At 38.3% G+C, this 25,796-nt stretch overlaps 4 protein-coding genes and 1 long non-coding RNA gene across 6 annotated transcripts; 3 read left to right on the top strand and 2 right to left on the bottom strand.

The window, feature by feature from the left end:
* Window positions 1–1,090: 1,090 nt before the first annotated feature.
* On the top strand, window positions 1,091–2,804 carry LOC116917177 (lipoyltransferase 1, mitochondrial). Its single transcript, XM_032922552.2, has 6 exons — window positions 1,091–1,448; window positions 1,506–1,600; window positions 1,665–1,884; window positions 1,959–2,016; window positions 2,089–2,269; window positions 2,324–2,804. The coding sequence occupies exons 1-6, from the start codon at window positions 1,195–1,197 to the stop codon at window positions 2,647–2,649; spliced, it is 1,134 nt and encodes a 377-aa protein (XP_032778443.2). The 5' UTR covers window positions 1,091–1,194; the 3' UTR covers window positions 2,650–2,804.
* Window positions 2,805–4,476: 1,672 nt separating this feature from the next.
* LOC116917174 (zinc finger protein PLAGL1) lies at window positions 4,477–6,342 on the top strand. 2 transcript variants are annotated; one of them, XM_032922550.2, is made up of 3 exons: window positions 4,477–4,569; window positions 4,885–5,120; window positions 5,189–6,342. In XM_032922550.2, the coding sequence occupies exons 2-3, from the start codon at window positions 4,888–4,890 to the stop codon at window positions 6,210–6,212; spliced, it is 1,257 nt and encodes a 418-aa protein (XP_032778441.2). In that variant the 5' UTR covers window positions 4,477–4,569; window positions 4,885–4,887; the 3' UTR covers window positions 6,213–6,342. The 2 variants fall into 2 exon arrangements, with proteins under 2 accessions (XP_032778441.2, XP_032778440.2); XM_032922549.2 differs by having other exon boundaries at window positions 4,491–4,644.
* A 1,123-nt stretch (window positions 6,343–7,465) lies between these two features.
* LOC116917181 lies at window positions 7,466–16,222 on the bottom strand. The gene is made up of 2 exons (XR_006643798.1): window positions 15,575–16,222; window positions 7,466–15,517 (listed from the first exon to the last, which is right to left on the bottom strand). It is a non-coding gene; the product is annotated as an uncharacterized LOC116917181 (long non-coding RNA).
* LOC116917170 (autophagy-related protein 9A) lies at window positions 14,938–19,048 on the top strand. Its single transcript, XM_032922543.2, has 13 exons — window positions 14,938–15,227; window positions 15,289–15,466; window positions 16,080–16,116; window positions 16,216–16,387; window positions 16,454–16,583; window positions 16,728–16,966; window positions 17,071–17,243; window positions 17,308–17,512; window positions 17,712–17,833; window positions 17,900–18,196; window positions 18,251–18,413; window positions 18,472–18,649; window positions 18,719–19,048. Exons 1-13 carry the CDS (start codon window positions 15,131–15,133, stop codon window positions 19,002–19,004), a joined length of 2,277 nt encoding a protein of 758 aa, XP_032778434.1. The 5' UTR covers window positions 14,938–15,130; the 3' UTR covers window positions 19,005–19,048.
* Window positions 19,049–20,680: 1,632 nt separating this feature from the next.
* Window positions 20,681–21,427, bottom strand: LOC116917720 (zinc finger BED domain-containing protein DAYSLEEPER). The gene is made up of 2 exons (XM_032923313.2): window positions 21,294–21,427; window positions 20,681–21,224 (listed from the first exon to the last, which is right to left on the bottom strand). The coding sequence occupies exons 1-2, from the start codon at window positions 21,425–21,427 to the stop codon at window positions 20,681–20,683; spliced, it is 678 nt and encodes a 225-aa protein (XP_032779204.2).
* Between the last annotated feature and the right edge of the window lie 4,369 nt (window positions 21,428–25,796).

Here is a 25,796-nt window from a genome sequence, read left to right as displayed (position 1 = left end):
CATAAAGAAATACAATAAACTGTTTCATTACAAAAATACATAATTAGCTTTAATGGTATAGTCCGAAATTGACTATTCCCAAAAATGAATGAACGGAAGAAATAAGTTACCTGTTTATAAGTGTGAATCAATTATTCTTAATCAAAAATAAAACACTGAATGGCAAATTTAAAGCTTTGAGTAACACTGTAAGACTAAATAAAATTCGTTAATATACCTATGCAAGAAAATATATAATTACTTCTGTTCTAATTCGTGTCCAATTTGTTTCTAAAAAAAAAAAAAAAAACATATATTTTACAGCTCGAAATTCTGTCAGCTGACGATAGGTCGTCTGGACGATAAGTGCTCCAACTCTATTCCAAAATGACCAAACTCTCGCGTGCGACCAACCTGACTATACTTATCGATTTTTCTGCCTTACCAACACATACACATGTCTATATTGAATGCTGCATCCCCGTATAATCCGCGGACTGCGGACTGCTGTCAAAAATTTTGGGCCAGACCGCAGGTGAAAGTCCGCAGTTTCTCCAGTCCGCGGTCCGCGTCCGCATTTTATCCTGGCCCCTTTTTTGTTTTACCCCAGGTAATGTGCTTGAGTAGGTTTTCCTGCGTAAACCGGGTAGGTCTAGTACCATTTTTAAATGTTAGATTAAATGACACCTAATTTTAAAGCGGGCCAATAAGAAATACAATTTGTAAAATTATATATCGTTGAAAATGAAATAAAAATAAAAATGGTAAATTTCGGGGTAGAAATCAGGATTAACGGAATAGAAATTGGAATAAAAAGGAATCGAACCGGGTAATGGAACCGGACTTTTCTAATTGCGCTATTTCATTGCCCACTTGAAAACCTGAATGGGGCATGGGACGAAAAACAGACGAACCACAGCCCACTTTGCAAACCAAAAAAAATTTTAATTAGCCAAAAACGGTAAAAAACCACACATTTTATGCGGGCAGGAGCCCTACTTTTCTAGCGTGAAATACATTGCCATTGCTAGCCGAGGCCCGTGGAATCAATTTTCCATAAATTGTCTTTGGCTTGTCAGGGGGAAAATTCCCCATCTAGCGATGGATTTTTCAGGTTCCAGCAGACGTCACTGAACCAATCACTATTTGCCTCCGCCTCTCGAATAGTAGTTGAATTTTTGAATTTTTCTCGGTTTCGTGCACGCAAAAACTGTCATGAATATTTTTCGAAATAGTTATTTACTCCTTCGTTACCACCAAGTAAAAATTACGCGTCTTGGCAATATGAATTCCTATTATCCTGTATCTATCATAGCAACACGAAGTATTGCAGACGACGTATCAAAGAAATTGGTATTTATCTCCAAAAGTACCAACATTTTCGAGAATCTTGCATTAGAAGATTGGTTTTATAAAAATTTTGATTTTGAAAATCAGTCACTTCTTTTTATGTGGGTTAATACACCATGGTTAGTGATTTCTACTTAAATATAGTATGCTGTCATTATGTAATCACATTTTCACAGTGTAGTCATCGGTAGACATCAAAATCCATGGCTAGAAGTAAATTTAAAAAATCTGTCCCAGAACAGTGTACTTTTGTCACGCCGAAACAGTGGAGGTAGGTATGTCATATTTATGGTTTCTTTTATCAATTTTGTTACTTACAGATTTGATTGTGATAGGAGGGACAGTGTACCATGATCAAGGCAATTTGAACTGCTCATTTTTCACATCACGAGACAGATACAACAGGAAATATAACCTCGAAACTATCTGTGGGTCAATAAGAAGTCACTGGAATTTAGATTTAACAATTTCGCCTAGAGAAGATATCCTGCTTAACAGCTACAAAGTGTCTGGAACTGCATCAAAGCTTGGCCATCGGAATGCTTATCATCATTGGTCAGCAATGTTTTTTCTTAATAGAATTATAGTAAGTTTGGTCTCTAAGAATATTATTACTTCTTTTTCAACAGTACTCTCCTTGTTGATGTTGACCCATCATTACTCCATCAAATGTTGAATGTACATGAGGTATGAAATTAGAAGCATTCCTGTTTATACTCCCATATATTAAAAACTCATTTTGTTTTGTCAATATTTTAGCTTGGGATTCAGAGTAATTCTACCCCCAGTGTCCGATCTCCAACGTTGAATCTCAAAGCTTGTTGTCCCGAGATATCAGTTGATGAAGTTATACACATATTAGGGTGTTATTACATCAAGAATTCTCCGTTATGTTTTAAAGGATTCGATTTTGTAACTCCGTCCGAAGAAAATTTTCCTGGTAATTTTTTTATAATAATAACTTGATAGCATGCTTATTCCATGGAAATTTTAGGTTTGAACTTGATCAAACAGTCATTCTCAACCTGGCAATGGATCTATGGGAAAACCCCAAGTTTTTCCCTTTGCTGTCCAATTGGTGATCAAAGCTCAGAGATCAAAATTCAGGTGCTGAATGGGAAAATAGAAAGGTTACATTTCCAAGACATCACCATCGGCAAACAAGACGCCTTAAGGCTGAACACGTTATTAGTGAATCAAAAATTAGACAGTGAATTACATGGTGTCATTTCAAATAGCAGCGTTTTTGGAACTATGGGTGAAGACCGTTTTTCAAAATTGAATGAAATCTTGTTGACGCTATGCTTAACGTCAGTCTGATGTATTTGCAAGAGTTGTCGTAACATTTCAATTCGATTGAAAAACATAAATTCTGTAAATTATAGTGAACATTTATCCGAAGCTCTACCTATTTTATGGCTCAATCAATGATGAATTTTGAACGTGGTGATTAAAAATTTATTTAATAGTTCGAATCAAATGATTAACTGTTTCACTAATAGATCGCCAATTACACTAGGAAAGCACTTGTCAAGATATCACGAGAAAAATAGAAAACATAAGTGAGTAGTATGGATGAAACTGCGCTATATTATGATCTATAACGCACTGTAAGTGATAGTATAACACTTTTGCGCACAGCTCATTCATTGTTTTTATTATGTTTTTTTAACCTCCCATTAATGTCTTATAATCCCAACTCTATCCTGGCGCGTTTTCTCGTCAAAAGGAGAAGGAGAAACGCTACTTTCAACTTCACGGATGCGCTATAATATATATAATAAACTAGTGCGTGATTCTCCCAAAAAAAGCGGGAAGAAATGGTTTCAATAGCTTTAAAACATATGAACTTTTGGGGGTCAAGTTAAGAGAGCGCTTAGTTCTCTTATATACCAAGAATCTAAACAAAAACCCGCGGTGGATGTGAAATCTCTTCAGCCCTCTAGCTAGAAGATGCGTGTTTTTGTAATAAACTCCATTCGATATCGTTGACAACGCCGATGTTGAATCGTCCGCATTTTTTATGGGATGGCTTCATAACATTGGTTATCTGTTGGGATTTGTTGGAAAGACTCAGCCTTCTCAATATGTGAAACTAAGGCAAATAAATGCGAATTTATAAAATAATTCACGTAATAGCAAATAAATTAATATTTCTTGCAATTTTGGGCATATACAGTATCAGGTCTCATCTACGAAAACTAGGCTAGCAATCAAAATTTAAAATCTGGTTTTAAGAAACTTAAACATTATTTCTCAGGTAAATATATTTCGTTTTGTCTAATTGGTTCTGCTACTGAAAAAAAAATAAGTCACGCCATATTTTCCTTCTCGTTTAAAAGAAATTATTAGATCAGAATCGATTTCTACGTAACGTTTTCAGCATATTATGCAATAGTAGAATACTGTCTTCTTTTGCGATAACGAACATGCAAAATCACAAGTCGACAAAAGGTCACCGTCCCATTTTCCCTGTGCGTCCCATTCCCCCAAAAGGTGAGGAAACGACAGCAAACCTGAAAAAATTGAACCTGGTCTAAGACATAAAACCTTGATCAAGAATTAGGTTTCAAGGTCCATTCGTCGCAGAAGTTAAATGTCATAAAAGTAAATTACGCTGGAAGCTTATTGATTATACGGATACAGTCAAAGAGAAAATGGCGAAGATTTAAGTGTTGAAAATGTTTCAATCGAAAACCTAAAACTAAGTCTGAATATTTAGAAAACATGTAAATACATTCAAACACATTCGACCTTTGATCAACAACCAACTGATTTTCTCCGAAGAAAACTAACAGAACAAGGGGGTTGTGAAAAGACATTTGCCGATATTTAGGTGCACTGAATATTGGTATAACCAAACAAAAAAAAAGGAAAAGAAAGAAAGAAAGAAAGAAAAAGAAAATTTCGAGTTTCTCAGACTTTTGCATATTTCTGAGCAAGTATCGTCTAGCGCATTACCTTTTCTCGGACCTTTTCTTTTTTCTCGGTGCTGGAGGTTGGGGGATGTTGCTCCCTTTCTTCTCGAACAGCGAATCTCGCAATTCTTTGGGGAGTAATGCAAGTAGTCGCAGAGGCAGGGACGCTTTTTTTTTCTTGAGTTGTGAGAATAATGAGGGGGGAGGGCGAGGAAGGAGGAGTTAGAAACTATAGTATACAACGCTATCGAACGTTTCGAGACAGTCGTTCACTGTCTCAATACGGTAGCGCTTCTAAGGATTTACCACATCGTTTAGCAAAGTACGTGGACAAAATTTGATCTTAGTGTTTGTCCATTCGGTTACATTCAGATCTGCTCCTCCTAACCACTTAACGGTGAGTTTAATTTCAAATAACTGTTGACTAGAACGTGAAGAATTAAAAGTGTAAGTCACGCGAGTTGCAAATTGTTCAACGTGTTTGGCAGTCCGGTCGATGTGAAGTCATTGTTTGCTAAATGATTGTCGATTGGTCAACCATGGAAAGTGAACGAATTTCACATCCACAAGTGTTTGCATGTTTTGTATGTCCACGTGGGTTTGTGATGCAACTAATGTGATGGTTTGATTTCCGTAGGTCATGGCGCAGTCGGAACTGCTTGAAGTTTATTTGAGAGAAGAGAGGAGTTCTGTACAAGAAAAGCGCCTCTTTGCATGTTCGCTTTGTCCATACAGGACGGACAGACGCAACAATTTAAAGCGGCACACGGCTACAATGCACGAACAGAGCACAGCCGTCCTCGAGTGTTGTGGCGGCCGTTTCGCTAATAAGGCAGCGTTACGGCACCACACGGCAGCATTCCATCGCCATGGGTAATCACTTTTTTTGTTCTTCTAAACGACGTCAATAGTTTCTCAATCGTTTCATTTGTAAAATGTAGGTATATATGCACAATCTGTTCTCGGGTGTTTTGCCGTCGAGCTTTGCTCCGGCGCCACCATGCTGTTCATTCGGGCTACAAGGAATTCGCCTGCAGCCTCTGTGACTACGCCACTTCACATAAAAGTAATTTGGAAAGACACATGAAGATACATGAAAGTGGAGATAAATATTCGTCGTCGTCGTCGTCGGGCCAATCAGCTCAGCACGACCGCTCGTCTCCAGAAGTTGATTTTTACCACGCTGATGATTCAAACAAGTCCTACTGCGTGCCGCCTCCGTCGCGTGATCACAACCCAATCCTTGCGAGCCTACTAAGTCAACCTGCTCACGACGCTGAGGTGATGCAATGGATTTACCAGTCGCCCTACGATTCGTACTCAACTCAGCTGATCAATCCGCCAAGTAGCACCCCGTTGGCCGATTCGCCAACTGCAGTTGAACATCCGATTCGAGGCGAGCAGCGATGGAACTACGACTCGCTAAGTCAAGAATCTCTTCGCTGCCGATCGCAAGAGTCGTGCGCAATGACCAGGTTCGAATCGTCCAAGAGTCAAACAGTTCCGAGAGAAGCTTCTAGTCTGCCTCTTCGTCATGCGATTGACGTCATTCTCGGCGTCAAAGAAGAGTTACCCAAACGCTCCTCGCTGGCCGGCTTCGTTTACTGTGCCGACCAGGATGTGCCAGCCACGTCTTGCGTTGTTACAACGGCGTCGAATCACTGGTCGATTGGCCGTTTATCTAGTTCAACTCTGCATCAACACAACGAGTTAGCGACGTTCGCAGAAAGGATCGATGCTAGTCACAATAGTCACGAATTTAATCCCGACACGGATTCGTCCATGTCTGATCATGCTGATGCCTGTCTAGGACAAAAACGCTCGTGGCATATGGTTGATCTTTACCGTCCCTCACCTCCACCTTCCAATCAGGAGTCAGTCATAGAGTCGGAAAAGGATTTCACATATGTGCCTAAGAAACTACGCATGTCCAAACGCTACCAGACTGGTGCTCAAAGCCCTTAAATTCTCCCTTTCATTAGTTATGTCCCTCGTGGACACCTGTTTTTTTTTTTTTTTTCCCTGGCTGAATTCGCCTTGTCATTTTTGTGCATTTCTTTCACATTGTTCTACCAATAGAATGGTTTTGTCGTTATTTTCAGTTTAGTATTCTTTTCCCCAAATATATATGCAACAGTCGTTTAAAAAAAAAAAAAAAACTTCTCTTTTCGGTACATATACATCAAATTGTCACAAAACACGTGCAGATTCTTTCCGCATTGGGACGTTAGATCCGTTCTGGGAAATGACCCTTTCGCGTTAGTGGAACCTTTCCGAGAAATTTCTGTGCGAGGGATGATTTCTTTTCTGAGCAGATTTCAACATGCGACTCACCCACAATAAGAAATGAAACGCGTATGGTTGTCCTTCTTTATAAAAAAAAAAAAAATAGATATTGGATCGGCGCCGAGGGTTGAGGCGGCAGGGTGTGGTCTGCTTCACGCAGGTAAAAGCTGACTTTGGCTTACCATCGGACAAGGAATAATGGAAAGATCTCCAGACATAAAAATAAGAATTTTTATGTTTTACAGCGTAGATAAAACGTTGAAAACACTCAGTTGCCTAATGCGTACATGACCCAAAACAGAACAGTATGCGTCTTATGTAGGGTTACAGTTCTTAATAATGTCTCCCTCATTTCCCCAGTCATACAGTCCCTTTCCACTTCTCTAACCCCCTCCCCTTCCCTTCTGCAAAACAAAAAAAAAAAAAAGTTGCAATCTAAATCGAAAGAGTTCATGACCAGTGAGGTTTTGACCTTCGCGGTTAGTTCTTTGAAATCGCCACGAATAAGAAGGAACAAGTAGTTGAAGTTGAGACCCAAAAAATGTGACCTCGCTCGCCATTCAGTTTTGTTGCCGGGGCCATTTTTCCGAGAACGAGATCGAATGAGGGCATGTGCTCTGTATTAAAACGGAAGATAAATACCACCAAGGTCAACGTCTGTCATGACAATTGGCCCCGCCACACATCTACCGAGCATTTTGGATGTGGATGAGTTTCTCGAAATGTTGCGCTACCTGCTCGTCCTTGCAAGGGCACAATTGTGGGTAATCCCCCAAGAACAACAACAAGAAGTTCCTCTACTGTTTCAAGATGCATTTAAGATCCACTCATTTGCACCTGGATACTACAACGCAAATGAACAACTTCAAACGTATCACTTTCGAACAGTATTTCTCTTTAGCTTTACGGAACTCGAATTCTGGAAAATCAAAAAGATGGGATCGACATTTATTTTAAACCACCGAAATGTAACTGGCCTGAATACATGACTGTGGTTTACAATATTTCTGGTGATAGAATACAAAATTTACCTTACTCATGCTGCCGTACATCGTAAAGATATGTTAGCGAACTTGATTAAAATATCGATTAAAACGGGCAATGTTTAGACACGATGGAATGAAGCAAACTGAATTCAGTAGGGAAGCAGTGTGAAACCTGTGTGAATGAAATCGTATTGAACGGATTTAAAGTGAACATCAAATAGATATTTGTACAATAACAATTTCAGTGGGACACCCTGTTGGGTCAAATTCTATTCCTTTTCCATGTGCACGGAGAAAAAGGATCACATGGGCGTAATTAGAATACATTCTCACTTTGTTGTCAAGGTCAATGATGGTTGCCGACGTATTCGGAAGTGAGATCCTGATGGAATCGGCAATAATCAACATGTGTTCGTCTGAAATAGCATAGGTATAGTATACTGTGCATGTATTGGCAGTGAGATCCATTGTTCGTAGAAGACTGGTTAGCAAGCTTCAGAAAAGTGAAATGACAACAGAACTGCCAATTAAGAAAAAGACATTCGAGTTATCAAGAAATGAATGTAAAAAGGCATGACGAATTTCAATACTTGAATTGATTTTAAAAACAATAAAATAATGTAGCATTTCCAAGCACGTTGACCCATTCAAATCCAGAAATAGGATGACTAAGGAGACAATAAACGTTTGTTAGTCATCAATGGTCGCCTAAATAATAAGCGGTTAGCTAGACCTAATTTGCGGATTCATCTGCTCTTGCTTATCGTAGTTTATATTGCCGACCTTTTGCCCTTGCGAAACAGTGAAACTTATCGGGCAACAGTTTGAACTTTTTTTTTTTTTTCAAGAATGTTGCCTCTATATCAGCCAATCACAGCGTGCGCACAAAGCGTCGACAGACAGGTAGCCTACATAAACAAACGTAAAGCTTCGTGTTTAGTAGGCGTGCAAATAAAGGCAATTATCATACTATTACGGTTTGCCAGAGTGGTACATCAATCGTACATCGGCACATAAATAATCTGGAAACCACGTCGTTTTTTCCCACAAAAGAAATAATATCTAGAGATCCGCAATTACACAATGCGTAAATTTATCTTATTTCTTTGAATTCAATGTAGATAAACTAGTTGTATTTCACCACATTGGTAATGAAACGATTTGTATCGTTCTATCTTTGCTAAAAGCGAAACTTTAAATAATATTTCCAATTCGTAACAGAAATAAAACCTTGTCGTGTCCCACGGCCAAAATTTCTTTACGGGACCATTTTTTATTTTTGTTTTATTTGATGAGGCTGATCACATTTTGTCATTCAGCGTTCAAGTAACTACAAGGATTTGAACTGCGAAAGTGGAGAGAAAATTCGTGGTACTGTGCCACTGTTTCCATTTTAAACACGTGAACCAAACAATTTGAGGCATGAAAGAAAAAAAACTTAAACAAGTGTAAAACCATGGTTACCTTCCCTGCTAAATTTACGTGGCTATGAATATGTCCCATTTAAATTTTGTCATTAAAAGTGAAGAATTCGTTGTGTTTACGTACATATCAAAGATAACCGACGAGTATGTTTCAAAGCTTTCCATCTTACAGGTTATAAAGCAAGCATTTTGAATGGGAAATTTGAAAATTCTTACTTAAACTTAAAAAACCGTAGTGTATAAAAACGTAAAAAAATTCAGCAAATTAAGTCATATAGTGAACGTTAAAATAAAAAAACAAAAAAACTAAAGAAGAAATGGGGTTTTCCCGTCTTTTGCTTCACCATCAAAAACTGTATGCAAACGTCCGCGCAAAGTACGGATCCTGCAGTCGTCTGTCATTCAATGATAAGACCGTTAAACATCAAAAGCAACCATTACCATAGAATCTATGGTTGCTTCACACCCATCCTCACACCCGAGAGACATAAGCCCCAAGCGATGACTAATTTAATGAACGAATGGCAACGATTCCGAATTAAGCTATGATCTACTATTGCAATCGCCGTACACGAGTGTCTGCAAGCGTCTGCCATCTGCGAAAGGAAACACGAACTGAAGTTTTAGTGGAATCACCAGTCAAGTTTCTTTAGGCACTTCACTTCACACAAGTCGGTGTTGTAGGTGACTAGGTGTACATGTTGCACCAAAACGGACTGATTCGTAAGTTATGTGTGCCAGGATTTCGCCAATTTCACCCAATATCTGCACACCATATGCTTTTGTGATTGGTATGTGGTATCTCTTTGCACAGAGACTGACTGTAGGTTTAATCTGCTTTTATGTGTTTACAAAACGTTGAAAGATCTTGTATGTATAGTAATAATAGTTACTTACTTAGGTTGGTATTACCCAAAAGTCAATGGACAATAATCATAAATAAGGATAAAGTAAACAGTGAATAGTGTTTTCATGTCATGTGATTTTGCCATTCTATTGAGGGACACAAAGGAAATTTGGCTGTCCGGAATAACTTGGTTCAATCAACTATTGAAGGCAGTTCTTTCTTTGGTTTTTTATTACACCTACACTGGTTGTTACAGCAACTATCAACTAAAAAACTTACTTTGAATAGTAAAAAAAAACTGGATGGGAAAATCAAAATAAAACAAACAATAAATTTCTCTTTGCTTATTTTGTTTAAGTAGTTATTTGAATTAAAGTTTTTTTCAATAGGACAAACTGCACCAGAACTTCTTGCAACATTATTATAATGTAGATCTCTAAGATGTTCTTCATAAGGCTGAGTTCTTTGAAATTTTATTCAAAGTTTAAGAGAATCCCATAACAAGAAGGTCTTAAACTAAAGGAAATAAACAACCGCTGGCAGACGAAAGAACACGGGAGCTCGAAAAGAAACATGCCGATGCGGTAACTCCTCCCACCATAAAAACATTTATCTGCACTGCACTACCTTAGTGGATGAATGTTTCAGGGTTTCAGGCGAACTTGGGGAAGAGCTAGAAGAACTAAACGCGCCACACGTCAATACATGTTGACGCAATAGCATAAAGCTAAACCGACAAAAACAACTGAGAATACTGTACGTGGTCGCTTTCCTTGTAAGTTTGTGAGTTATCAAACACATGATCAAACTCATACAGGAAGTTCATGGCCAATCGAATACAAGAAAAAATCTCCTGTCTTTATTTGGAAAGAGTTGATAAATCAAATAGCCCAATTGTGGTGAACGGTTAGCAGAAAATTCCAATAAAGATGACAACAAGTATAATATATAATATATCACGTAATACTATATGAAATAATCTAAGGTTCTTTCAGGTAAAGATCTCACATACGTTCGGGCAATAAAAAATAGAAAAATATAAAACACAATACTTATTAAATAATAAAGTCTGGTAAAAGAAATACATTTTTATTGTTTAAAAGTTAGAAATTTACGCGGCGAAAAAAATTAAAATAAATAAATACTGTTAACAGTTCCCATTCTGAATTTGCGCGTGTTTCGCTGAAGCTAATTTTCATGAGAAATGTATTACAGAAATGATTTTACATCGTATAATACTTAGCGCTTCGCAATCTTGAAAACAAAGATAACCGAGAAGCACTCGAATTTTCCGCCAAAATCAATTTTCTTAGCTTGATACTTGGCTCACAAATTGATACCTCGTTTAGAATGGTGGCCAAACTGCCTAAGTTGCAGAGTGAAAGAAATGTGCGTCTGCGCATTCAGTTGGGATCTTCCTGCCAAGTCCTTCTCGGTTGCACGAAAAATGGCGTCTTCACCAGTCACCGAATATCTCGTACAATACGCGTAAGCTCAGTGAATTGCTGTGCAATTGATTAGTAAGACACTGTCTTCCAAAACTCGCCTAGTGCTCTTCAAGTATATACTTACCCGGATTTCTGAAGTTGAGTAAATATTGAGCAACATGCTGAAAGAAGACGTGGTGCCGTGATGCCGAGAGACGTATGTAACTTTGAATTCGTAAAGATTCCTTATTTCTAGTTTACACTGAATCATTTTGCTATCTATCATTACCGCGGTTAGACCTACTGTTATCACAAGATGTAGCCTATAAGCTGTAAAGTTGAATGCTCAAAAATGCTAATGGAATCTATTTTTCCAAGGGATTCACATTTTATTCAAAGTCCAACATTTAAGAAAGCAAAATGCAAACCGGTAGTTTAGTGAGCCCTAATCAACTTAAAGTATGCATTTTCAAAAAAAAGATCCCTCCGTTAATTCCTGTTAAATGAATTAATATGCTATTTTTCATTCGTGACAAATTAATAGCTTAATGACGGTTGGAACTATTTCGATTTGAAAAAAAGAGAGAAAAAAATAAGATAACGGTTTACACACCCACAATAGGGGCTCCGCTTAGGGATCCCTATAGTTTGGGTAAACATTTCGTAAGCACCACTTGAACTTGACCCGTAAGAGCGGACTGCAAGGATCGATAGAAAACAAAACGAGAGGGAACGCGGCTTTGACGGAAACCTAGGCAATTTCATTCAACAGAGGAAGAAAAATGATGAAGCTAAAGTCCCGTTAAGAAAAATGTTTAATGCTATTTCCGATTACACGAAAGTGTATGATTTTTCTTGTCGAATTAATATTTGAAAGGAATCCCGGGAGCGGCGACCATGGAAAATATGGGATGCTTCACGATTGAAAAAGCGGCTAGTCTTGGCTTCGTCACTTGAAGAGTTACACAGAAAAGGTTTAAACCATTTAATTCTTCAAACATTTCCTTATTTTTGCTACATTTTTTTGTGTAATGCATTTTTTTTTTGTTTTTTTTTTTCAATAGGCCGCGAGAAGATTGAGTACAGCAAGGACGAAAGTGTCTATTTGGTTTTGGAGTCAGACGGAACATACGTAGATGATGACGAATTTTTAAGATGGTTTCCCGATAACACGGCATTTCTTCTACTACGTGCGGGTGAATCGTGGAAAATGCCCGTTCAGCATAGTTGTTGTGCTTCGCAGGACCAGAATTGTGACGGTTCTCTTAAATCTTTTCCCCTTCCACGTGTAGTTTGTGATGCCCTTAGTACGCTAAATCTTAATCATGACCACCCTTTTTGGAAAATAGTCGACAATCAAGACAAAATAACACTAGTCCTTCATTGGAAACAGCAACGCAATAACCGAACTCTACAGTACGTCAAGCCCAATCATTCACCAGGATCTGGCATTGAGAAATTTGACCACAACAAGCCTCCCAGCTTCACTGGCTATCCTTGGGCTGGAATTGGGAAGAAACCAAAAGATGGGGTTATTGAAGTCAACGACAAGGAAATCGTCGAGAGTCAGCAAAGTGTTAAAAAAGCCGTTCCCACTGCCAATACAAGCACGGTTTTCAAGTCAACTCTTCGAGACAGCAGTGCAAAGCCGAATTCCAATTTACCAGCGCATGAACCACATGGCGGTGTTCATATTCCATTTTCTGGTTCAAACAACGAACCACAGCGTCCCAATTTTTCTTCAGCTTTTCAACATGGCTTGAACAAGTGTGAATTTCACTGTGGATCGTTACACGACCGAGGCCGCCCCATTCAAAGTGCCGAATGTAATCGCCATCGAGCTCACTCAATGAGTAAAGTATTAAAATCAACTCACGTTCATTTCTGTGAAGATCGCACAGAGGCAGCCAGTTCCAACCACGAAACGGATAGCCGTCCCAGCCTCCCGTTATGCACATCTAACCAAGAGAATACGGTACCAGGAATGGACCATGCCTCGAACGCCATTGACGATGAATTTGAAATCGAAACTAGTGTAACCACCGAAAAAATTCTTCTTCTCATAGACCAGCTTGGAAGTGACAGACACAAACACTTGACGATTTTTGATCTCGGAGTCATTCTTGAAAGGCTGAAGTCAAAAATCATCGACGTGCAGCGACTGGAGAGAGAGCGTGAGGATGTGCGATGTTTTAGATGGATTATCAACGCTACCATACGAGGCGAAATTCTGCGTGACCTAGGTGTTCTTTATAATGGGAATTATTATTCGATATCTGAAAGCCCTTTAATTTCTGATCCTTTTCGGGCGTTGTGTGATGACGAAGACGACCGTCAAGATTCAACATAAACTTCTCAAAGCGAATCAGCAGCGTAATTCACATTTTTTCTTATGTGTGGATGGCATTATACGTTAAATTAGAGTTATTCATTGTTTCCTTTTTAAGTACTCCTTCCATTGACAAATTCCGCACAGTTTTCTGTTCACACTGCTCCAAAAAGTGTAGTATAAAAAAGGTTGACTGAAAAAGATTTACAATTTGTTGTATTAGGGAATTCAAAGGAATTCCTAAATTTCGTCGCTGGAAATGCAAACTTTTCATCTCGAATGTTCCAAACACGTGTAAACTATTTATTTTTTTGAAAATTCATTCCTACCGATCAATGCTTTACACAATTAGCAGCAGAATTGTATAAGCCGGCTATAACACACGGCAACAGGCGTAATCAGTATCCGAAAACTCACCGCATTTTTTGAAGCAACAGGAGCTATTACGGCGGCGGATGTCTTTCGTGGTCAACTGGACGGAATGTTTTGTGCTTAGGTCTAAATGATTTTTGTTTTTGTGCGTTCTTTCAACGTTATCAACGGGAGAAGACATTAGGAATTGAGAATGAAGTAGGTATATCTTATAGGTATAGGTCTTATCAGCGAACTTTTTTCAGACCAATTTCTTTTAAATTTCAATAATTATCTTGTAGTTTTGCAAGATACAAGGTTTCTATGATTTTGTAACGACAACTTAGCGTAACGTCACGCTGAATTACCAAATAGCAATGACTTATTTTTAGAAAAAGTGTCCCCAATTCGAACAAATGTTTATTTGTAAATTTAATTGAAATGCCAGTTATGTTTTACTCTTTTCCTGACCCTTAAGCCTAGGATAACAGGAATAGAATATAAGAATAGCAATACTTAGGAATCCTTACACTTCATCGGTCTGAGTCTGACGCATATGTCAGCAACATCTACATGGATAAAGACAAGCAGCTCGACTGCAAACTACATTTTATTGGTCAACAATGTTGACGCAAGATAGTTCAGTTTTTTTAGAACTAGTTGAAATCGGAGCAGTGTCCGTTTTTGGATGGAGTTTTGTGTTGTGTTATCAGCGTTATCTGCTGATGCAAGCGGTCTGGAAAGGAAAAACACGATTTACCTATCGATATTACATTCGTTTGCTGATAATGAATCGTTGAGAAACCCATTAGGTTCTGCCTCTGTTGGGGAGGGATTAGGCTATTCCACAGTGTTTTCCACGATATACTAGGGAGAACCACATCGTCGACAGACTGAACTGAAACTGAAACCCCACTGGAATTATCGACCGATGGCGATTTCTAAGATCTACGTATGACTGAATGACAATGACTCCTCCCATCAGGCGAAAATATCCACCATTTACACGTTCCGCATTCCATTCACAATTTATAGGCTGTTCCGCTGAAACGGACGACGTATTTCTAGTCCGAAAGTCCTTGTTTACCTTTATTTGCTTTCTGGCGTACCAGGATTGAAAAGCTTTTATTTTGTAGTATTTCGCTAAAGTTCACTCACAGTGCTTGGTGTTTATTGTGAGTAATTCAATCAACTTCCGTTGTATGAAGCTCTTCCAATAAAAGAGATCGTAGAATGAAAAATTCTGCTGGGAAGCGTCATCAGTTTCTCGAAGGAGATGAAGATAACAGTAATGAAAGTGTGTTGATACATATTGTTCCTGAAAATAAGTGTAAGGCATGGCTTTAATTTGTCTCAAATATGAGGCATTATTTACTGACTTGTTATTTCAGCTAGATGGAACCATATTGAAGACCTGGATGCCTTTTTTTCTCGTGTCTATTATTACCATCAGCAACATGGTTTTCTATGTATGATGCTGCAGGAGTCCTTTGAACTTCTCCAGTTTGCATTTATAGTAGGATTTTCATCATTCTTGCTGAAGTGTGTCAACTACAAAGTTTTATTCAGGTAGAACCACAACTTTCAGAATGTAGATTTTTTCACAATTCCATGAGTTTCCTTCAGCAATGATTTTTGGTTATTTTTTTATTACAACTGAAAATTTAATTATTTTACTTTTGAACCTGAAGAAATTGGTGTCCATCTTAGCATTTATGTGTGTATCCTTTTTGGTTTTTGTTCAATGAGTGCATGGTTTAATCAAAATATTTTCATGTTTTTTTTTCTAGTTATTTAGTTAGTTAACATGAATAGGAGATTGTGCTTTTGTTTCCCCAGATATTTCTATTTAATAGAAATTTCTATTTATTTATAGTAAGTCTTAGGTAGATAGTTCTCTTAGTTCTTTGGTTAGTGTGAACAATGTAAGAACATCTGTTCATGGTAAAAAAAAAACAAATGAAAGAAAAATTGCAAGGGTTTTGAAGTAGTAGAAAGCTAGGGTAAAATGTTCATTATATTGCACTGCCACCAGATAATAACTCTGAGGTTTACCTTTTCCAGTTAAGCTACTATAGATTAACCTTCGAAATTACTTATTATATCTGCAATGTTTCTACACAAGTGCAACTTGATATTTAGGGGAAATTTAATTTCTGGTTCTTTCATTGCATAATTTTAGGGATGACCCGAATTTCACAAACACATCCAAAATCACCGTGAGTATCAAATCTCCAATAATTTAACATTCACGAACGCTGCTTTTCCGTTTTTCTTTAGCTCCTTAATTTTTCTTGTTGACTTTTTATCTCTTCCAGTTATCAGATGTGATGGATGGCCCTGCGGAATGTGTGGCTTCGTTTACTGTAACAATGTGGACATGTATCCTTGTTTCATTGTTCTGCTGGATTTTGAGACTTGTGAGTGTTATCTACCACTTTTTCCAGTATTCCGAGATCCGTAGCTTTTACCAATCAGCATTGCAAATAGGTATTTCATTAACTGTATAACTCATCCATTGAAAGTAAAATTCAGATTAGAAAAATAAAATTGCAGATGACAAAGACCTAGATAACTTAACTTGGCACGAAGTTCAACAAAGATTAAGGAAGGCTCAACAGGAGTTTCAAATGTGCATTCACAAGGTCGAGTTAACAGAACTCGATATTTATCATCGAATACTAAGGTAAAAAAATTACAAGTAAAACGAAGCAAAAAATTTTTTAACGCAAGTTAAACTGCTTATGTAATTTGCGACAAATTTAATTTGCAGGTAAACCCATAAATTCGAGAAAAAATTCCTTTCATGCAACAACTTCTTTGAATGTAGGTTCAAAAATTACCTTGTTGCAATGGTAAATAAAAACGTACTTCCACTGAAGTTTAAAATACCGATTTGTGGAGAAACGGTATTTCTTACCCGGGGATTGAAGTATAATATGGAATTTCTTCTATTTTGGGGGCCATGGGCACCGTTTGACAACAGTTGGCACTTGCGAGATGATTATAAAAATGCCAATCGACGAAGAGAGTTGGCAAAAGATTTATCAAAAGTTATCGGATATATTGGTAATACATTTTTTCTTGCAATGCATAATGTTGATATTTCTGTTAAAACGATTATTATAAAGGATTATGTTTATCTCTCGTTTTTTTTTGTCTTTTATGAATAGGTGTCCTAAACCTCCTTTTAGCACCTCTTGTGTTATTATGGCAACTACTATATGCCTTCTTCAGTTATGCAGAAATTGTGAAAAGGGAACCGGGAAGTCTTGGCACTCGTAGGTGGTCAATTTATGGGAGATTGTACTTACGGCATTTTAATGAACTAGACCACGAATTACAAGTAATGCATTTCTATGAATCCTGATTCAATGAAAGTGTTAATTGATAATGTAATTGTGGCTTAGGCGCGTCTTAGTAGAGCTTATCGGCCAGCAACTCGGTATCTTTCCGGATTTTCGTCCAACATGGTAGCTATATTTGCGCGCAATTTCGCTTTCTTGGCCGGGGCCATTTTGGCCGTTTTAGTGCTTTTGACTGTTTACGATGAAGACGTCATTACCGTTGAACATGTGCTCACTCTAATTACTATTCTTGGAGCTGTGGTTGCTGGTAAGTTATATTCCTAATTTAAACTAAATGTTATTTTATTTTGTTTGTACTTTATTTTACATGCAGTACTGCTAGTGCTAGTCAGTAAACTTATCTTGCTGCATTAATTTAAGAAGCATGCATTAATTGTACATAAAAAAGAAAATCGTTTTTTGCCTAATTTTTGTCGTATCGGTTGCGTTGTCTCGAACTGCTAAAGGTTGCCGCGTGTTAATACCCGAAGAAAATGTAGTTTGGTGCCCTGAAAGTCTGATGGAAACAGTTTTAACACAAGTTCATTATTTACCCGCCGAATGGAAGGACAAAGCCCATACAAACGAAGTAAAGATAAGTCTATTATTAGAGTTATTTTTCCTTTCATGGTTCGCATTTGGTTATTTGTTGTAGGTGCGCGCAGGTGTGGCAAAACTATTTCAGTACAAAGCTGTGTACCTTCTTGAGGAGCTGATATCTCCCGTGGTTACCCCATTTATTTTATACTTTGGACTCCGGCCTAGAGCACAGGAAATAGTGGATTTCCTACGTCAGTTTACGGTTGACGTTGTTGGAGTTGGCGACGTTTGTTCGTTTGCTCAACTGGATCTCCACAAGCACGGGCAAGCACAGTGGCACGCTAGTTTGACTTCAGATGAGAGATGCTCGTTTCATGAATCATTACCAACTGGTGAAAACCACTTGGAGGAGGCAAGTTTTATTTTCACTCATTTAGAGACTGTTATTAAAATTTTTGGGTTATAGGCGGAAGGTGGGAAAATCGAATTGTCACTCATTCATTTCGCTTTGACCAACCCGGAGTGGCGACCTCCTGAAGCTGCAGAAGAATTCTTAACAGCTCTAAGAAGCCTAATTCAGAACGAGCTAATTGTCAATCCTCTCGTACAACAAAGCGTGCTGTCACAAAGTCAGTACACAGTTTCTCGAATATTTGAATCTATACTATATTCACAACAACGTTTTAGGTAGAGGCATTCCTTCACTTATACAGAGCTTAGCAAGATCTTGCAGCCTGGTGCCTCCGTCTGGTGATACTCAATCATTGCGGCCAAAAAACTACTCCGTTATCGGACGCGGAATTGCTAAACGCGAAGGACCTTTAGGTTCTCGAGTGGGCACGGATAACAGCTCGTACATCGGAGGGTATGAAAATTGGCTTAGTCAAACGCGTTCAACACTATCAGGATCTAACTAATATTTAAAACGTTCTAGCATGAGTGCCAATGAATTGTCGCATTCGGATTCAACGTTGGATGGATTAGCTCTTTCGGAGCCGGTAGCTGCAAATATGGCGCTGTCTACCTTATTACTCCGGGACATTCAGAGTCAACATAGGCGAAATCCACAGAATATCAGAAATGTGGTACCTGGTGTGATGCCTGAAATTCGAGAATCACCGCATGAGGATAACCTTGCCGATCCTGATGAGGTAGCAGCAGTGCTTTCTGCTGCAGTAAAAAATCTTTCAACTGGCAGCCGTACTGTGAATTTGAAATAATTGTGTATATGCTCGGCCAACTACATAAAACGTACATAGATTCATTTCAAGTATTCATTTTGCACAAATAAGGATTGTTACACGCACCTTAAGTCTTTAACACTTTATCTTTCTTGATGGCATATTGACCTGGGCAAATTGTAAAATGTCTTATGAAATTTTTGAATAACCACATCGAAAGCACATTTTGGCGCAGCAAAAAAATTCTGCTTCACTTCAGCTGAAGTGAAGCAGAATTCATGCCAAAAGAGTTTTGGCTGAAGTATTCATTCAGGTAAATGAAAAATAAACTTAAATGCAGCTGAAGTGCAGCATAGAGTTCGCCCAAATGCTTTTTCACCTAAAACACAAAATTTGGCCCTTCCCTTCACTCCATAAATAAGGCAAGGCAATAAAAATGAATGAAAATGTATACCTAGAAACAGCACAGCAAATTTGCCTCGTGTATTTTGTGTAATGTATATTGTGCAATGTGTATTTTTCAACATGGTCGCGCACGACCAGTAGATCCTTTGAGACGAATCGCAACTGCGCTTTTTTCAATGGGTTTAGCCGACTGTTATAGCCTAGTCTATCGCAGGCGACTGTTTAATGAGAAGTCGATGACTATTGACTAATTTCTCGTGCCCCCAAAAATCCAACAACAATGGAAAAAAATGGCGTGGAACGTTTGGCAGTAAAAAAAGGTATGGCGACAGTAGAACTCCAAGACAGTAGAACTCCAAAAACAGTAGAACTCCAAGACATTAGAACCCCACTTTTAAAAATATATTTAAAAATTGTTGATAAATCCGACAGTAGAACTCCATGTACAATAGAACTCCAAAGACATTAGAACCCCACAAAAAAAAAAAATTTAAAAATAACAAATAGCATGAGACAATAGAACCAGAGTAATAGAATACTGGTGTAGCCACGGCCATGTTAACTCCCCCTCTCGGATTTTTTCCCAAAAGTTGTTGCCAATTTCGCGTATCGATTGTGAGAAAATGAGGCAAGATATCGATTTAAGTGTCCCATAACCGTAACGCCACCTATGAATTGAGTTTTAAGGGTTGTTATTGTTATAACAACCCATATGTTTATACATACATTTTTGCACACTAATTAATTAAACCACTTTTTGTTTACTTTCTGAGTACAGACGACGAAAATGAGGGAAAACATAGCGAAAACGTAATACATCACAAGTTCACAACACAGCCGCTGTGGCGCTTTCGTTATGGGACAGAAAGACTTTCAGGCCAAAAAGGCAATGGGAGGGCCCGCCATAAGCGTGGCTACACCAGTATTCTATTACTCTGATAGAACTCTTCTGTCCGACAAAGCGACAATTAGGGCTGTGGCCCGGACCAAATGGGACGGGTTTTTTCTTAAAGGATTAAAATTAACGGGTTTTTTTTCTTAAAGTGTTTCGAACCAGGTCGGCGATCCAAAAAAATGACCCGTCCCGCTTGACCCATGGGTCAGAAAAAACAACCCGGGTCGGGTCATGTCCCGCGCAGTTTTCGGGTCAAACATATTTTTCTTTGCATTTTTCAAGGAATTTTTTGATAAATACACGCAGTGTTAGTCTTAACAAACTGTTTTTGTTTATTAAATTAAACAACCATCATAAAAACTTGAAAAATCTGTTAAGTTTAAATCTGAGTTAACTTTACTAATAAAAAAAATTATTATTCAGAATCAGAATATTCCTCCATAAATTGCCCATCAGCGTTTTCATCCAAAAATGGCTGAACGTCCATTTCTACTATTATTCCTAGTCTGTACCAGGACCGCAGACAGACAAGAGCTTCGACGGTCTCAGCCTTTAGACTCATTCGGGCAATGCCAAAAACATCTTTGCCCACGCTGAAGGCCCTTTCACTACTTGCACTTGTCGCTGGAATGCTAAGAATTTCTTTGGCCATATGGCCCAAGCGAGGCCATCGGCAAGACCGTTTAGCCCAATAAGTGTACACTGCGCGAGGATCACAGTCTGCCGGTTCCGTTCTTTCAACCTCATACTCTCCCATTTCATCTATTTCAAACCTCTCCACTGAACTATTTTTTGAGAGAACGTTGGCGATGTAGCTGTGGTCGAATGCTGGTCGCTTTCCACTTCCAGTTGAGACTGACGAAGTGACGTTTTTGCTACTATTGCTTTTTTCCATAGCTTTAATGTTCATGGTTTGAACAGTTGGAATTTGTTTATAATTCTTCCATACAAATTGTATCCTAAAAAAAAAAAATATATATAGTTAGTCATCATGGAGATCAGGATAGTACGAAATTAATGTAACTCACGCTGGCATTACTCTGCCTGTGATGAGATTTTCGTCCAGAGGTTGAAAGGCATCTCGTGATTCTCCCCCACAATCCCAACCATTGTCGATGAAATACTGCATCTTTAGCCTGGGATCTAGGAAAGTGGCCGCCATTACAATAGGGGACGCCTTGTCGTAATAGGATGACAGTTTCTTTAATCCAGCGGTAGCTGCCATAACAATCAAAGGGTGTTTAATTGATCGATGACGAGATTGTGACACATCTTCTAAAATCGTCAACAACCGATTATACATAGGCACCACAAGCGATAAAGTGGGGTATCCACTACCCTCGATGTACTTCGGGATTGTTGCAAACTCTTCCAAAAATTCAAGGACTTCGCTTAAAATGTACCATTCTTCATTTTCCATTTCATTTCTTCGGAGATCTGCGTCTTTTGCGATTTCATCGATGGCCCTTCTCAATTTCACAGCACGTTTCACAAAGTAAAAGGCTGAGCTCCATCGCGTTTTGCAATCCAAGATAGGGAGAAGATCGTTGGAAATAACAGAACCTTAGGCGAAAACGATTTCTTCTTCTTCATACTCTTCGTTATTTAATCCATATAGTTTCAAGATATTCTTAAATTTCTTAATCCTTTGAGGTGAAGCACGGATCGAGCTGACGAGATCACGAAGCTGTTATAGAAATAGAAATAAAGTAAGAACTATGAAATGGTAAAAAAAAACGAGTGACTCATCTTTTGGAGAAGTCCGGATATAATTTCAAGCATTTTTTGTACGCAGATGTTCAGAACATGCGCAAAACATCTAATCCACATATCTTTATCGAAGGGCTGTGAATTGTTCTTAGTCAGGTGGACTATGTAGTCAATGAAAGTTTCATTCGAATTAGCATTATCTGTAGTTATAGATAACATCTGGAGGTGAAGGTAGGAGTATCATTAGAAAGTTTCGCAATACTATAAATTTTAATCAAAACAATAAATACTCACTCTTTCTTGGAGTTCAAACAACTTAATCGTATAAAAAAAGGTGTTGCCAATATTAATGCCTGAATGCTCGCCTAGCATTTGTTTGAACCCTATTATGGCTTCAGTCGGTTCAAATTTGTCATTGAGCAAGGAAACCGTGATCCCTATGAATGCCAACTTGTTTGGTGAGGTCCAGAGATCCGTTGTTAGGGCTACTTTGCCTCCTTTTAGAATTGTAATTACTTTGTCTCTTGATGCCAAGAATAAAGTTGACATCAACTTATCTTTCACTGCAGTCCTGCCCATTGGCTTGTATAGTGGCTGCAGACCAGATATAAATTTTTGAAATGCAGGTTCTTCTCCCAAGGAAAATGCATGATTGTTTGAAACAATAAATTGAAGAAAATCTCTCTGCGATCTTTCATTGTTAAACTAAAAAACAAATGAACATTTTACATTGTATGGTTTCTTTTAGGATGTGATATTACAGATACAGATTATACAAGTATAGATACCTACTTTAAATGGGAGGACCAATTCTCCAGATTTGGTCAGTGTGGATTGCGTATTCAAATTCTTCAGTTTTTCATTGTGTTTGTTCTTTAAATGCCTCGAGATGACACCTGTACCACTTCGAAGAAATGTCTTTTCACAATGCATACACTTATACCTATCAGCGTGACCTTTATTTTGAAGCAAGGTAGTATGTTTCCAAATCCATGAGGATTGTTTCCTCGCTTTCTTCAATCTCTCACTTTCAGCTTGTTGGTTATCTGTAAAGATGATGACAATAAACAAAATGACAATATAAACAATTGATAGAAAGAAAGAATAGATAATACCTTCTGTTCGAGCTGAATTTGACTGATGAGTACTACTAGTAGAAGGAAGTACGCCCATATAGCACATTTCTGCCGTCGGATGTCCGAATCATGGCCGAACATCCGTTAGATATCTATGTACTCAATGGGTAGTTCCAGGGATGTCCGTCGGCTAGTCACCATGGAAGTGCAAAGGATGTGCGAAAATTATATTCTACGGACCTCCTTCCAACAGCCAAGAAGATTTTCAATTGTTTCATTAAAGGATCGGCCTCGAGCCAATCGGGGCGCTTTTTTGCAAATCGGGTTTCTCATTTCGGGCCATTGAGGCGTGGCTCAGGGTGGAAAAATTCTTCTCCCCGAATTCAATTGGGGTTTGCAATCAATTGGATTGCAATTAATCGATTCATCAATGCAAAAAACATTATCGATTGACTGTTTCACCCGATCTATCCGATAACAACCCCGATAATAACTCGTTCTACCCGCTTGCCCCGATTTTTACTCTGAAACCTGTTGTGTATCGATGACATTCACCATGGACGGGAGATGTCGCGATGGTCGTGGCAGCGACGGGTTAGAGAGAGGGATGATAGGTGGGCATTCGGGCTCGCGACTCCCCGCGTTAAGGTTCTCCCTTCGTGTCCGCATCTTACCTCGTGTGTAATCTTCGTTGTCTAATTGAGTTGTGCTGTCTTAATAAAGATCTTAACACAGACACAACATGGCGCAGTTGGTTTAACCTTTTTCCCTCTAACTAGTGCTGCGATTCCCAATAGACCAAGATCGGATGCTGAGTTGCCAAGGCTGAATTCCGACCTGGGGTATTTTTCCTCTCGGGCCCTATAGGAGGGAAATGAAAAATAATATATTTAATTAAGTTGTAGTTAGTTTTATTACAAAATCTTTTGGAATCGTGTACTATACCTCTGTGCTGATATAATACAAAAAATTTTATCTCCAAAAAAGCTGTTATTTTTCCAGGAAACTTTTTGAAAGGTACTTGTTTACCTTTCCACAACACCCCCCCCCTCCCCGTATTACAACTGTAGAACAAGAAGCAGACGTTTTTCTAAGTAAATTTCTTTTTCCTTATGAATAAATCCTTTAGCATAATCAGATAACTTAAAAAGACTAATTGTGTCAAATAACTCATTACTGACATCACAAACTACACTACTCATGACATAAAAAACGAAAACAGTTTGACACTACAGTCACTAGTCACAGTCAATCACTTTACGTCTGCTACGGTACATTGTAAACAAGTACCTTTCAAAAAGTTTCCTGGAATCGAATGATCGAACTAATTGGGGCCGATCACTAAGTTTCATTATTAATTGTCAAAATTTCTTTGTTTCCAAAAGGGGAGAACTTAACCGTGTTCAAATTTTTCTATCTAAATAAATCTATTTGCCGGATGGTTTATTTTTAAATTTATTACAAAAAATGAATAAAATTTATGTAAGTCGTGAGTTTGTTTGCACAGGCTTTCCGTTTAGCTTACGGGAACCAAGCCATTGGAAATTAACTTACGGAAAATAAATATTATTCGGCATTTCATAATATTCAAAGCAAGTATACTTATGATAGGATTTAAATTTCAAATAATAAAAAACTACTTTAAACTTAATAAATCATGCTGAAGTTTAAAATTAAAAAAATTTTTAGCATAAATTGCTTAATTTCAATTTATACACTTCTGGTTTAACCTAAGTTTGACATCATCTTGACTTCTTAAAAATTCTGTATGTGATTTGTTATCGAAAAAAGCTCAAGTATTTTACAACCATTCGATTCGATTGTTCGAAAATGACATATAATATATGCATAGAATGGCACAGTGGAATAATATTCGACTGTGGTGCGGGAGACCCGAGTTCGAATGCTGATAGAGCCTAATATCTTTTCAAGATTAGATCTCCAATACATCTCATATTTATAGCCAAATGAAAGCCCGTTCGGACATCCTTAGAATGTCCGACGGCGCTGTTGAGGGCGGTCAAAACCAAAAAAAAATACATCCATAGGACATCCAAATCGGATATCGGGCTGTCCGGAGGATATAAAAAAGATGTACTCAACATCCGACACGGACATCCGACGGACTGCATTGTGTTATGTGGGACAAGTGCATGATCATCAGTTTCATGATCAGATTCAATCATTATAACGTTCATATTTGGGAAACAACTTTTTTTGCCAGCAGCATCACCTGATTGACAGGATTTAGGCACATTTGGACGTTTAAATGATGATTCCTTGTCATTTTGAGTCGATTTCCGTTTATGCATAATTGCTGGCAGGTCGGTCTTGCTCGTACAGAATGTACAGTATCCTGCACAAAAATCCGAACACCGATTTAATTTTTTAAAGCCACCTATTGGCGGGGTAGCGGGTTTTTTGTTTTTTTGTAAAGGGGGAGGGTAGACGGGGTGATGGACACGACAGGGCAGGGTTGGGTAAGTCTAGACCTACAAAAATGCCTTAAGGTATTACGCTTTAAGGCAAGTTACAGGTCAGGACATTTTTGCAACCCCCAGGGTGGTGTGTTTTTTTTTACGACAGTTGGAAATTTAGGGCTTGGGCTTGGTAATGTTGCTTACCGAAACAATTTAGCTTATGTTCCAGCTGCCTGAGAATATTTACGTCGTTGTCTATGGCGTAGGTGTAGCGTTTCTGAATGTGATGCTGGAGATCCATTTTCGATTCCAGATGAGGTGATGA

Source organism: Daphnia magna, linkage group LG2 (genome assembly GCF_020631705.1).
Source record: "Daphnia magna isolate NIES linkage group LG2, ASM2063170v1.1, whole genome shotgun sequence".
NCBI classification, from domain to species: domain Eukaryota; kingdom Metazoa; phylum Arthropoda; class Branchiopoda; order Diplostraca; family Daphniidae; genus Daphnia; species Daphnia magna.
This window is presented reverse-complemented; position numbering and strand designations above follow the sequence as displayed.